The 15,520-nt window shown below is 34.7% G+C and overlaps 1 protein-coding gene across 12 annotated transcripts in view; it reads right to left on the bottom strand.

Moving 5' to 3' along the window:
• Positions 1-14,782, bottom strand: part of LOC124900091 (receptor-like protein EIX1) — a 35,302-nt gene extending 20,520 nt beyond the window's left edge. The window contains exons 1-4 of one of the 12 annotated variants that reach the window (XR_007057758.1): positions 14,155-14,782; positions 10,080-10,253; positions 3,561-3,650; positions 770-951 (exon numbers count right to left, since the gene is read on the bottom strand). Coding sequence is in view for 4 of the 12 variants with exons in the window: in XM_047415386.1 (XP_047271342.1) it covers positions 835-951; positions 10,015-10,253; positions 14,155-14,590 (792 nt within the window). In the remaining 8 variants the exon portion in view is untranslated. Of the gene's footprint in view, positions 1-769; positions 952-3,559; positions 3,651-8,973; positions 10,254-10,409; positions 10,950-14,154 lie in introns of those variants that run through there. The other 11 variants (XR_007057757.1, XR_007057753.1, XR_007057759.1 and 8 more) reach the window with 11 other exon arrangements.
• Between the last annotated feature and the right edge of the window lie 738 nt (positions 14,783-15,520).

Raw genomic sequence — 15,520 nt, 5'->3', positions numbered from 1 at the left:
GATGTTTTTGTAAGGCATAGTTCATCCGGTAAACCCCTATGAGAACTTTGGTACTTTTGGTTTGGGATACGAGCCTACCGTTGAAGAGATAAAGAAGGCTAAAAAGCATAAGAAAGAGTCATGCTCACTTACCAAGCTGATACCGCCACTTCACGAGTCTTTCATCAAATTCAGTGTTATTGTATCCTCCAAGTTACCTGCTGCAGAATGAATGAATGATGATGATACAGAGTTGATTGGCCTTTTTCAAAATATGTTCATTGAAGCTAATTGAGGAAGGTACCAGCAATGCAGAGGTGCAGTTTGTCGGCCCTGATGTCCAGCTTAACAATTGGGAGGCCACTCCTCTCCCTATTATAAAGGAATCTTGGTAATTTGTTTATTTTTCTTACAGTCTTAGTAGTTTGTTTATTTTTACTCCTATAATTTGAACCATTCTAGTATTGTAATTCAGAACTTTAAACTTGGTATTTTAGGTTAAAAATCTTTCTATCTATGTTTTTAATAAAGCGTAGTTTCTTTTCGTTTTATTTTGAGTCTGATTTTTATTTATTTATTTTCTATCATACAGTTCTTTCTATGCCGATTCTAATGATATGATATGCATGAAGAATTGTCACCTAGATTTAATAACCCAATCTAATTATGAAATAATAAATAAAGAAGTTGAATACGATGAAGGAGAAGCATTTGAGGATATAAGCAAAGATTTCAAACAGTTTGAGAATAAGACAAATCCCAATTTGGAAGAAACTGAGGCGATCAATTTAGGAGATCATGAAAATATTAGGGAGACTAATATAAGTGTACATGTTCAACCACAACAAAAAAAAGCTATAATTGAAGCTTTGCATGAGCATAAAGACATCTTTGCGTGGTCTTATGATGATATGCCCGGTTTGAGCACCGATTTGGTAGTTCAAAAGTTGCCAATAAATCCTGCTTTTTCTCCTGTTAAGCAAAAGATAAGAAAGTTCAAAACTGACATTAAGTGTAAAAATCAAAGAGAAAATCACGAAACAACTTGAGGCTAAAGTCATTCGAGTGGCCCAATATCCTACTTGGTTGGAAAAATGTTGTCCCTGTTCCAAAGAAGGATGACAAAGTTTGGATGTGTGTTGATTATCGTGATCTAAATAAGGCGAGTCCGAAAGATAATTTTTCACTTCCCAATATTCATATTTTGTTGGACAATTGTGCCAAACATGATCTTGTGTCTTTTGTGGATTGTTATGCGGGGTATCACCAGATCATTATGAATCCAGAAGATGCAGAAAAGACATCATTTATTACGCCATGGGGGACATATTGTTATCAAGTCATGCCTTTTGGACTAAAGAATACTGGAGAAACTTATATGAGGGAAATGACCACAATGTTTCATGACATGATGCACAAAGAGATTGAAGTTTATGTGGATGACATGATCATTAAGTCGAGAGAGCAATCAGACTATGTCAAAGATTTGAGAAAATTCTTTGAAAGGCTTTAGAGGTATGATCTCAAACTTAACCCAGCAAAATATGTATTTGGAGTTCCATCAGGAAAAATCTTGGGTTTTATAGTCAGTCGATGTGGCATTAAGTTAGATCCTTCAAAAATAAAAGCTATTCAAGATCTGCCTCCACCAAAAAATAAAACAAAGGTGATGAGCTTACTTGGAAGGTTGAATTATATCAGTAGATTCATTGATCAGCTTACAACAACCTGTGAGCCAATATTCAGGTTATTGAAGAAGAATGCTAAAGTTGAATGGACTAAAGAATGTCAAGAGGCATTTGATATAATTAAGAGGTACTTGTTGAATCCGCCTATTTTGATTCCTCCAGAGCCAGGCAGACCCTTGATATTGTACATGTTTGTGTTAGAAAATTATTTTGGCTGTGTATTAGGTCAACATGATGTCACGGGAAGAAAATAAAAAGCCATCTACTACCTCAGCAAAAAGTTTACCACTTATGAGGCTAAGTACACTCTTCTTGAGAAAACGTGTTGTGCCTCAACTTGGGTAGCCCAAAATCTGAAACATTACTTATCATCTTATACTACTTACCACATCTCTCATATGGATCCTTTAAAGTACATTTTTCAGAAGCCTATGACCACAGGCAGACTCGCAAAATGGCAAATGTTACTCACAGAGTTTGATATTATTTATGTGACACGAACTGCAATGAAAGTTCAAGCCTTGGCGGATCATTTGTATGACAATCCTATTGATGAGGAGTATGAGCCATTGAAGACTTTTTTTCCAGATGAAGAGTTATTGTATGTTAATGAAGTTATTTCTGATGATTGTCATTCAGGCTGAAATTTGTTCTTTGATGGAGCTGCTAATGTAAAAGGAGTGGGGATAGGAGCAGTTCTTATTTCTGAATCAGGATAATATTATCTTATAACAGCCTAACTTCGATTCTATTATACCAATAATATGGCAGAATATGAAGCTTACATTTTGGGATTGAGATTAGCCATTAACATGGGAATTCAAAAACTGTTAGTATTGGGAGATTCATATTTATTAGTCTACCAAATCCAAGGAGATTGGGAGACTCGTGATTCGAAACTCCTACCATATAAAGGTTGTTTGTAAGATCTTTGTCAACAATTTGTATCAGTGAAGTTCAAATACATTCCTAGAGCTCATAATGAGATTGCTGATGTTTTAGCAACCTTATCTTCGATGCTTTAACATCCCGACAAAACTTATATTGATCATTTACATATACAGATTCATGATCAATATGCATATTATAATGTTGTTGAGGAAGAACTTGATGGAGAGCCGTGGTTCCATGATATCAAAGAATATATTCAGACTGGGAAATATCCTGTACATGCCGACGGTAATCAAAAGAGAACTATTAGACGTTTGTCTAGTGGATTTTTCCTAAGTGGAGGAATCTTGTATAAGAGGACTCCTGATTTGGGACTTTTGAGGTGTATAGATGCTAAAGAAACTTCAAAAATCGTGATTGAAGTACATTCTGGGATTTGTGGACCACACATGAGTGGGTATGTTTTGGCAAAGAAAATACTTCGAGCAGGCTATTATTGGATCACTATGGAGCGAGATTCCATCAATTTCATTCAGAAATGTCATGAATGTCAGGAACACGGGGACTTGATACATTCCCCTCCATCTGAGTTGCATACAATGACTGCTCCATGGCCTTTTGTGGCTTGGGGAATGGACGTAATTAGACCAATTGAACCAAAGGACCCAAATAGGCATAGGTTCATCTTGGTAGCCATTGATTATTTCACAAAGTGGGTGGAAGCAGCAACTTTCAAATCAGTGACCAAGAAAGCAGTGGTTGATTTTATTCACTCCAACATTATTTGCCGGTTTAGCATTTCAAAGATAATTATCACGAATAATGTTGCAAATCTCAACAATCATTTGATGCAATAAGTGTGTCAACAATTTAAGATTATGCATCGAAATTCAACTCCTTATCGTCCAAAGGTGAATGGAGCTGTAGAAGCTGCCAACAAGAAATTAAATAAAATACTCTGTAAGATGGTGCAGGGTTCCCGAAAATGGCATGAAAAGTTACCTTTTCCTTTGTTGGGTTATCGTACTACAGTTCGAACTTCAATTGGTGCAACTCCTTACTTGTTGGTGTACGGAACTGAAGTATTTATACCTGCGGAGATTAAAATTCCATCTCTTTGAGTAGTTGTAGAAGCTGAAATTGATGATGACCAATGGGTCAAGAATCGTTTGGAGCAATTAAGCTTGATTGATGAGAAAAGATTAACATCAGTATGTCATGGACAACTATATCAGAAGAGAATGGCATGAGCATATAATAAAAAAGTGCGTCACAGACATTTTGAAGTTGGTCAGTTAGTACTAAGACGCATACTACCCCATCAGATTAAAGCCAAAGGCAAATTTTCTCCTAATTGGCATAGACCATTCATGGTGAAGAAAGTGTTACCTAATGGCGCATTATATCTAACTGGAATAGAAGGAAAAATGAAATGAATGCCGGTCAATGTTGATGCAGTTAAAAGATATTATGTATGATATTCATGTACAATTACATTATGTATGTTTTGTACTTGCATTTTAAAAAGACTGAAATGATGAAGGTATTTTGTTCTACTATCCGAATAATATATCAACCTTTTCTTACCCCTTTTGAGCTTTTGTCTTTCTTCGTACCCCTCTTTTGGAATCAAATTAAAGTGAAAAAAAAAAGTTGAAAAAAAAAATTAATCAAAAATTCAAAATCAAGCAAAAGAATGACGAGCCTGAACTACGTTTGACCTGATTCTTGCTATGATAAGATACGTAGGCAGCCCTACTCTGGGGTTTGGTCCAACCAAAAGAAAATTCAAATCATCCAGAATGAAAGAAAACTGAGGCAAAAGTTTATTTTCTTAAGATAATCGATTCCAAAAGTTGAATGTTTTACCCAATGCTGTGTAAATTTTGAGCCTCATACCGACCTTTTTTTCTAACCCTATCCAAAAGTTAATTTACAACTAAAGAAAGACCTTCAGATCAATCTTTGAGAATGTCAAGGCTAAACATGTTATGGGTGCATGATATTTCATATTTTGGGTGTTTATTTTAAAAAAAAAAGAATGAAAAAGAGAGTCTTATTGGTGAAAACCCTGTTGGTCACCATAAAGCGACTGTAAGCTGAGAAAGAAGTAAAAATGAGATAGGCTCATTGGCAAAAACCCATTGAGGTGTCACTAGTCGAAGGAGAGTTGTTATCCAGAAGGAATGAGTCCAGGATTGGCTAAATTTCAAGCTCAATAAGTGGATAAAAGTTGTAATGATTGGTGTGGGTAGATCTGGTTGTTTGATTCAAAATGCATGTCATAATCACCAGAATTGGTTTCCACATTCAGATAAGTTTTCTTTTTTTTTTCTTTTTTTGAAAAAGAGATGCCTATTATCTTTTCCTTTTGCTTTATTTTGATTTTTGGTTTTTGTGTCCTTGCCATCAAACGAAAAAATTTTGTTGTCTTTGATCCTTTTTTGAGTCAAATTCACATCAGGTCAAATGAGAAAGTACTTCAAACTTGCTACCAACTTCTTCAACAGTACAAAGCAAGACAAAGGGTCGACGCACAAGGACAGCATTTCAAAGTATAAAGTACTCAGAATAATTATGATTTGACAATTTTTGACTCATAGAAAGATAAAAGATGTAGGGAAAGTTAAACCCTGAGGTATTATACAAGGGAAATATATTTTGAGCTGAAAGTCTCAGTAGTCAAAATTTTGGGTCAAAAGTATAACAATTCAAAGGATATATATCAAGGATTGGAAAAGAGTTGAGCATGACAAATGCAAGAATTGTCATTTCAAGACCCGAATACCACAAACCAACCACCACGTGTTTTTAAAACACAATTTTTCTTTATTTTGTTTGAAATAGAGATAGAAAGTTTTCAAATAAAGGATGGAATCTCACACTTCTATCAATGTAAGAATCATGATTACAACATACGATGTTGGATCTCGGACCCTCCTGAAGAATGAAAATTTATTTTAATGCTCAGGGCCCTCCTGAAAATGGGATGTTATTTTTTTGTTTCACTATTTACTTTGAGTCCAGGAGCCCGCCTGAAGAACAGGGTGAAGAAATTGTAAGTCCAAGAGCCCGCTTGAAGAACAGGGTGAAGAATAAGGAAATTCAGGAGCCCGCCTGAAGAACAGGGTAAAGAAACTGTAAGTCTAGGAGCGCGTCTGAAGAACAGGGTGAAGAAAAAGAAAATCCAGGAGCCCGACTGAAGAAAAGGGTGAAGAAATTGTAAGTCCAAGAGCCCGCTTGAAGAACAAGGTGAAGAAATTGTAAGTCCAGTAGCCCGCCTGAAGAACAGGGTAAAGAAAAAGGAAATCCAAGAGCCCGCCTAAAGAATAGGGTGAAGAAATTGTAAGTCTAGGAGCCCGCCTGAAGAAAGGGTGAAGAAATTGCAAGTCCAGGAGCCCGCCTGAAGAACAGGGTGAAGAAATTGTAAGTCTAGGAGCCTGCCTAAAGAACAGGGTGAAGAAATTGCAAGTCCAGGAGCCCGCCTGAAGAACAGGGTGAAGAAATTGTAAGTTCAGGAGCCCGCCTGAAGAATAAGGTGAAAAAGAAGGAAGTCCAGAAGCCCGCTTGAAGAATAGGGTGAAAGAAATAACAAGTTAGGAGCCCGTCTGAAGAGAATAGGGTAAATTTTCAAGTTCAAGTCATGAAGATTTGAATTAAGATTCTAGAGATTGCAATTTTTATTTCATTTTTTATTTTTGTAGTCACTTGAATGTAAAAGACAGAATTCGTCAATCGGAAACTCGACGGAATCTCACTCGATTTTAACTTTTTCTCTCACCAAATTACCTTTGAACTACTCGTGACCTGACTCTCTTATAACCCGGGATAGGTAGGATGTCAAAAAACAGGACTCGGTTATATTTTTCTTTTTATTTTCATTTTTATTTTTACCTTTCAAATAATTGGAGGGTCAAAAATAATATATTTTCTACTTTTTTGTACGAAAACTCTTCGAGATTTCACACAAAGAGGGGTAAAAATGTAGACACGTGATTTTTGATCCTCCCTAAATTTTAACTTGCTTATCGATATTAAATATTTATATTTATATTTAATCATATATTATTTTGATTATTATTTTTATTTTTAACAAAAAAAATTTAAATAATGAATAACTAAATAAAGTTAATTTTAAGATATTTTATTTTATTTTATTTTTATATTTCTTTTTCTTCTAATTTGTAAAATAATACGAAATTTAAAAAATAATAATTTTTATTTTATAAAATTTTAATAAATAAATTAATAGTTTTAATATTATTTTATTTATATTTGACTATTTATAAATTGTTATTATATTTTGTTAAATATAAAATTAATTAATTATTATATTTATTAGTATTTTATTTATTTATTTTTATTTTATTTCATTTATTTATTATTATTATTACTATTATTTTCTATATTTTCTATATAAAAAAAATAAAAAAATAAAATAAAAAAGGGAGGAGATTTAGTTTGAAAATTTTAAAATCCCCTTCCCCCTATCAGATAATAACCATCCCCCCCCCCCCCTTCCCCCAAAAAAAGATAACTACTCCCTCCCAAATACCTGTATTTAAAGGATTCTATGTACTTTACAGTAAACATCATCAGATACTGCGACAAGAAATCAAAAAAAAAAAATCTAAGAAAACTAATGAGAAGGGGAGAAAAAAACATAGACAAAAGGGAGAAAAGAAGGAAGTAAAAGTTGAAATTCCATTCGAAATTTTCGGTGACGAATCTCATTGTTCAATCTAAATTATTCAGGTTCTTGTTCAATCTTTGTACTATTATTTTATAAGTTTCATGAAGTATCAAAGCATTGATCAAATTTGTTTCATGTAATTTCATGCATATTTTTTTAGTGCATGTGGTTGACTAATTATGCAAGTTTTATCGTTACTGGGAGTTGTACGACTAAGTTATTGAATACTTATATATTTGTTTGTTGATTTAGAGTTTAATATATTCTTGTGTCGGGTCTACATTGTAAGCTTTTTTTTTTTTTCTTAAATACTAACTTCAAAATACTTAGAATAAAGTGGGGGAGAAGAGTCATGAGGGAGGATTTATTTTAATCAAAATATACTTCTATGTTAACTGCTGTTTGTAATGTTTAAGAGTCTAGTATCATATTACTCTCTAAAATTATATTTAACAACAAAAAAAAAAAATAGGAGTCGTGTATTTGGCAAATCTCAGTGAACTAGGTTAAGTGAATAAGTTAGAACCTTTGTTGGTTAAGGGACTTTAAATTAATATTTTGTTGGGACCTTTTCTTCCCAGTTCACGATTTAACTCTAATAAGGCTTAATGGTGTTCTTTTTAGTATTTATTACTTCTAATTCACTTGTTTAGTTTAAAAGTAGTTTGAAATAGACATCATGCTATTATATAAAGGTTAGTCTTTAGTTTATGATTTACTAGAATGTGAAAGTAGATATTACAAATCACATAATAATACTTGCATGGTCGTTGGAGTCCCACATATGGTTTATTTTGTTATATTTTAGATCACTGCTTTAGTTTTTTTAATTATTATTTATTTATTTATTTTATTTATTAGTATTATTATTATTGTAATTAATAAAACTCAATAAATTATTAGTTATGTTAATTTATCATTTAAATTAATATTATTTTAGTTTACTGTTAAAAAAAAATGTTGTTAAGATTATTTAATGTACGATTGTATATATAATTTTGATTAGTTAAATGAAGTTTATGTTTAATTTAATTCATATTCTTTTTTTGCTGTTTAAAGTTTAAATGATAAAGCTTTACATATTTTATATATATATATATATATATATATTTTATTTTTTTAATAAAATTTAATAATTACTTATTGAATTAATTATTTGCTATAATTGAATATTGCTTTAATTTATTGTCAAGTTTAAATAGTATTTCGAAATGATAAATTGTATGAGTTTACAAAATTAAACCAAAGTTTTAACGTTAAATAAATTTTAGACACGTTTAAAATATTCGTTTCAATTAAGAATACGGCGTACGCATCTTCTTGAGACATTTAAAATTTCAAGGATGTAATAATACATCTTGATAAATATGTTTAAAGTTTCATCGATTTATTTAATATAAGATAATAGTCGAATATTTTCACTATAATAAAAAATGAGTGAACCTAGACCTTAACATAATTTAATAAAATAGTTTTAGTCAAGATAAGTCAATAAAAGCGATCGTGCTAGAACCACGGAACTCGAGGGGTGCCTCACACCTTCCATTCGGTCAACAGAATTCCTTACTTTTCTTCTGTTTTCGCAGACCAAAATAAAGAGTCATTTCCTTTTGACTAGGGATTTAAAAAGGTGACTTGTAACACCATAACTCAATTTCAAGTGGCGACTCTATAAATTAAAATAATTCCTATTCAATATCGTCACTTTAATTGGAAAAACCCTTCGACCTCGACCCCCTCGGGCGAAAAAGGGGTGTGACAAAAACCACGGGACCTAAACCTCCACTATAATCACCAAAGAGTTAAAATATTGTCCTCCAAAATGGCCACCAAACAAGTGTCAAACAACAAGCAACAATACATACACTACAGCAACAAAAGAAGAGAGTAAAGGAATAAAAACACCAAAATTGCAGCTACTGTTCGGGACTGAAAAACAGGAGCTACAGAACACCAAATCAAGCTCTGTTAGTTCCTAATCAAAGATCGAGATGAGAGGAACACGCAGTCCAAAAATCAGCTCAATCGGACAAGAAACGAAGCGGTAATCGCTGTTTAAAGATGACTGCTGTGGCTGAAATGTTTTGGGCGAAAATTTGCTCTCTCCTTCTGTGTGCTGAACTCTTAATTTTGTGAATGGTGAATAAGACCTGCAAAGGTCAATATATATGTCCCATAGAATTGGGCTATTGGCAAAGTGGGTTGGTCCAATAAATTGGGCTTCATTTTATCCACACAGAAAGGGACAAAGGCCCATGACCCAACAGACTGCTGAAGTTATACAGCCAGGTATATATAGAATTATTCAGATTATTAGAAGAGAAATCAAGTGTTGTAAGAGACATCAACAAATTACTGGATGGTTCCACGGAAGGGATGGGAAGTGAGATCTTACAACCAGGCAAGATCAAGACTTGAAGGAAGGGAAGCTTGAGCACTGATTGTAGCCAATCAGTTGCGTTAGGTAGATGAACATGACCCATCGCGAGCTATCTCAACTGACGAAGATTAGAAAGCCATATGAGGTTATTCACATACGGGAAAGTAATATAGCTCAGATCAAGGGTGTTTAAGCTAGAAAAGTTGCCAATATGAGGAAATATTGTTGTAAAATCAAACCCAAAACGAGATAAATTTAGGAACTCCAACTTACTTAGAGAAGCAACAAAGTCTGGTATGCCTCCTGAAATCTGATTGTAACTAAGATCCAAAATTCCAAATATTTCAAATGCTTTAATTCTTGCAAGGCAGGGCTTATCTTACCTTGCAATGGCTCAGGAGAAATATATGAACTGTAACTGGATGAGGGCCAAGTCTGATGACATTACCCGTTTGATTATCACACTGGACGCCTCTCCATCCGCAACAATCTTCGTTATATGCTTCATTTCCGCAAGAAGAAAGTCGACCATGAATGTCCAGAAACTCCTCTTTCAACCTGAGAAGAGCTTCTTTCTCTATCGCAACACACTTGATTTTCCCATCTCCAACTTCTGAACTACCTATAAAGATGGTTAAGAAAATGTCAAATACAACAATATGTTGAATGAACTTTTCAGCAATAATAATCTTCAGATATTGAGCAAGGTACAGCTAACACAAAAATAAATCCAAATATAAATCACTAGTATCTGATTCTAATCTTATTCTAGTCTTACAGGAAGTCAAAGTCAATGAAGAAGATTAAATAACCCATTTTTTGGGCATGACCAAAAAACTCTAGTTATGCTGAAAAGTCTCCATGATAGATACATGTTAGTTTCCTTGGTGGATTAATATTCACACGTCTTGTGGAAAAGAAATTTGTTCTGCTGACAATAAAAGGAATGTGGGGACAGCTGCTGAGTTATAATGCTAAATTCTAATGAATATATCAAAAGGAATAGTACTAAATATCATACTGGGTTTCAATCTTGTGGCCTAGCACAATATTTTACCACATCATTGCCATTTTTCTCAATGGGATAATTAGTAACAAAAAAGTAGCCTCATTGTTAATAAACAAGAGCTTTCCTTAACTCCGATTTTACCCCATAGAGATATTGAATAGAAAGGAGTTCTTTATTTTCCACTATAATTTGAAAATTAACGTTTAAATCACCTTCAAAGTACAGTAATAGATGTGAAACATGTAAAATTAATCCCGCCACAGCCCTAGCTACTATTCCGAAAATTGGCTAATAAACTATCATTCAGAATTTCATCTGTGGACCAAAGCAAGCAAGAGATGGAATACCACAATGAGTAACTGTACCTTATTTGCCTAGTGTAATATTTCGACGAAGCTGATTCAATTGAACATTAAACTTACCCCCCGCCCCACCCCACCCCACCCCACCCCAAGGACCAGGGTAGGCACTGATAAACTTACGGACTATTACACTTGCATATCTCAGGCCATCTGCATGTTATCAACCATTGAAAAATCCATGGCAGAGCTCCGATACAAGAGCTTTCTCCACTAAAAGACCATCCACTTCCTGATGAACAAAGTTATCCACTAGCAGTTTTTGCACAATCAGATCATATGTGTTACCACACTACTGCAGATAACCAGGATCCCATTGCGATTTAACATTCCATCAACACACAAGTAGAAGTTAGATAAAATCAATTGCGCAGTAGAAATATTTCAAGATTGTGCTCCAGACATGATCCTGTGGTCTTCAATGCACATCAAATGAATTCAAGTATGCACGAAATTTCAGTATCGTAAAATAGCTCCTTATGACGTCTTTTTAACATCTAGATAAATCTTCTAAGGAAAAAGAAAATTGTTACATTTATTTTGTGCTGTTACAAACTAACTCTTGAAAATGTTATCTACGAATCTAAATAGGGCGTATCTCCATGTTCTATTAAGGATCAAAAGAAGACACACACCCCAAAATCCGAAAACAAAGCCAGTTCCCATACTAATATAAAATCCAGCACTAATGAACTCATTCTCATCCTGTTCGTCACTATCAGCATTCAACTTTGGATCTTGAGGCCGTTTGTCACCAGGGCAAACTTCTGTTAGTGGAGAGCCACATAGTCCAGTATTTCCGATGTAGGATGTGGAGTTGAAGGTCTGCAATTGAGTGTCTAAGGGGATTCTACCTGACAAGTTGTTATAGGACAAGTTCAAGACTCCCAGGTGACTTAATTGTGAAAAGCTAGTTGGAATTTTCCCTGAAAGTCCGTTTATAGATAAGTCAAGGAAATTTATTGCTCTCAATTGACCAATCTTCATAGGGATGTTGCCAGTTAAATTGTTTCTTGACAGGTTCAAACCAAGCAAACCGACAAGAGAAGTGATTTCTGCAGGGATTTCTCCCACCAAGCTGTTACTCGAAAGATCTATGGTTTTCACCAATCCAAGTATACGGCTGTACTCAAATTCTCTTCCCTTCCACATCAAAAATGCACTCTCATCATACGAGGTATTCATTGTGACATCACCTTCATCGTCGACTTGAAAGTACCAACTCTTGATTTGTTGCGTTGTGCTCTCTTCTTCAGTCATTGCAGCTAGGTTGTTGATACATTTTGGTATGGTCCCGGATAACTTGTTTTGAGATAAGTCCAAGATTTGAAGTTTAGTTAGCCGGCATATGCTTGAAGGTATGCTTCCGCTGAAATTGTTGGACCTTAAGATAACAACAATAATATCAGACAAACTATTACCAATCCATGCTGGAATTTCACCAGACAAGGCGTTTTCACTAACATCTATAAAAGCCAATCTTTGGCAGTTTTCTAGGGACTGTGGTAGTTCTCCAGTCAAATGATTTTTTCGTAGGTGCAGCATTTCCAGCATCTTCGATGATCTCATTGCATTAGGTATCCTCCCCGAAAAACTATTATTGGCTAAATTGAGATGTGTTAGACTTTTAAGCATCCAGCAATTAGGAAGCTCTCCATATAACAAGTTATCTGAGAGGTCAAGATATCCTAAAGAATCAAAATTGTCACAAACAAAAGAGATAGTCCCGGAAAAAGTATTTCTGGAGAGATCAACAGTTGTCACGTTGGCAGGAAGTTGTGGTATTGGACCACTGAATTTGTTTGAAGCCAAATCTATGCGAAGAAGTGCACTCTTTCTTGAGAGATCAGGTATAGTTCCAACCATATCATTGTAAGAAAGATTTAAGAAGTTGAGACCAGGTAGCTGGTCCCAGAACCAACTAGGAATGTTACCTGAAATTCCAGAGGCTGACAAATCAAGCACGGAAATGTTATTCTGGTTCCGCAGCCAGTTTGGAAAGTGAGGACCCAATTTACAGTGGGTCAGACGAACTATATCCAGTTCAAAAGGGGCAATCCAATCTGAACTAGTCTGAACACGTAGTTGGGCGTTAAAGGAGAGATCCAGCTCGCGTAATCGTGGGAGTTTGAAAAGATGAGATTCAGATACTGTGCCTTCAAACTGGTTAGAGTCGAGGTATAACTTCTCGAGTTTGGAAAGGTGTCCAATACTCTCAGTTAAACCACTCAACTTGTTATGAGAAAGATGTAATTCCTTTAAAGATGATAATAGCATAAGATCGGGGACTGATCCCACGATTCCATTCCAAGATAGATCCAGAATAGTAAGGCTTGAAAGTTTTCCAACAGCTTGGGGAATGGAGCCATTCAATTCATTAAGCCCGAGCCTCAGTATTCTCAGAGATGAAAAGTTTGCTAAAACATCAGGCAATGAACCGCCAATATGATTCCTTTCTAGGTTCAGGTACTCTAGCGAATCTGTCAAGCATGACAAGTTTTTCATCATCTGAGGTAGCTGTCCATCCAAGCTACAAAAAGATACTCGCAACGACTTCAAATTACTAATTTTTCCAAAGCAACTCGAAAAACCGCCACCAAATGCATTGCCAGAAAGATCAAGGTGTTGCAGGGATTTCATATTCCATAAAACATCAGGAATGGGACCTTGGAACAAGTTGTCGGAAAGATTTAGACTAGCAAGGGATAACATGTTCCCGAATGTGTCTGGTATAAAACCATCTAAGGCATTAAATGAGAGATCAAGTTCAACCAGATTGGTGATGTCAAAGAGCCAGGTGTATATAGAAGTATTCAGAGAATTAGAAGCAAGATCAAGGGTTGTAATGGAAGTCAAAGGAGTACCGGAATGAAACTCAGAAGGGACAGGGAGCATAGAACCACGCAAGATCAAGACTTGGAGGAAAGGAAGCTTAAATACTGTTTGTAGCCAATCGTTTGCGCTACTTAGATCAATATAGTTCATGGCAAGACATCTCAATTGACGAAGACGAGAAAGCCACTTGAAGCTATTCATAGATAGGAAATCATTATAGCTCAAATCAAGGGTGTTTAAACTAGAAAGATTGCCAATATGAGGATGAATTGTTGTAAAATCATTACCAACACAAGATAAGTTTAAGTACTCCAACTTACTCAGAGAACCGATAAAGTCCGGTATGCCTCCTGAAAATTGATTGTGACTAAGATCAAGATACTTCAAATTCTTCAATTCTTGAATTGCAGAGCTTATTTTACCAACTAATGGTTCAAGAGCAGAATTCGGAAAGGCCCCATAGGGGCCACGGAGATCAAGTCCGATGACATGACCCGTTTGATTGTCACAACTGACACCTCTCCATGTGCAACAATCTTGATCAAATCCTTCATTTCCCCACGAAGAAATACGTCCATGGATGTCCAACAACTCACGTTTGATACTAAGAAGAGCTTCTTTCTCACTCTCAAGGCACTTGGTTCTTCCATCACCAATTCTTGAACTGAACACAACCCCACAAATGAGTATTAGTGTCACACAAATATCAAACACAACGAGGCGTTGAATGAACTTTTCTGCTACAACCATCTTCATAAGATTGAGCAAAATACTACTAAGGCTAAAAACGTAACATGAAAATATAAATTTACAACTCACTTGTATTTTCTAATCTGGGAATTATAGCTAACTTAGTCAATAGAGCAGACTAAAGTAATATTTTTTTCTTTTTTGCAATGATGAGAAGACTTCTCTGCTAGACCATAAGTCTACTAGGCTCCCATTTTCTAGACCTCTTCGCTGTTTTATGCTTCATAGACTTCCCAATTTGTTTTCAAGTCAAACTAATTTCTAGAAAGGGACATTAACTAATTTCAAGTCAATTGTGTTGGAGTCTCATATTGGTTATAACAGAGTTCCTAAATCTAATTTCACTGCCATCTAAAATTAAAAAGAATTTTCACGCGCTTGATCATAGTTAATCCGCATATACACGAGGGAGTTGTGTTGAGAATATAAGTACATAAAAGTGGGCTCTTTCAACAACTTAAATTTTTAGATGAGACTATCAACCAGTTCAAAAAATTCTGTCGTATTTGCTCTTATACTAGTGAAAATTGTCAATTTATTCAATAAAAATATTCAAATTTACTCCTCACTTTAACTATAATATAAATCACTCTTATATAAAGTTTGTGCTTCGCTGTAGAAATCAAAATATTTTTTCTCTTTGAAGATGAAATTATGTCTGGTTATAGTTTTTGTGAATAGTATTTGATTGTTTGAAAGTGAAAATAGGGTTTCAAGCATTAGATGAAAGTTTTGTTATTTGGTCATTCTAATTAAGACTGAGCTTAATTAGACACTGATGAGAGATAATGAACTTCTTAACTCGATAAGTTGTCTTTGGTTTTTTCACTAATTAATTGATATTTTGGTAAACCTATTTAACTTAAAACCTTATTGTATCACATAATTTGATTTTTAAATAGATAGCCGGCCTATGTTTCCATTTGACAGAAGAAT

Source organism: Capsicum annuum, chromosome 7 (genome assembly GCF_002878395.1).
Source record: "Capsicum annuum cultivar UCD-10X-F1 chromosome 7, UCD10Xv1.1, whole genome shotgun sequence".
Lineage (NCBI taxonomy): Eukaryota > Viridiplantae > Streptophyta > Magnoliopsida > Solanales > Solanaceae > Capsicum > Capsicum annuum.
Note: the sequence above shows the minus strand (reverse complement) of the source record. Positions and strands in the feature narration are given on the sequence as shown.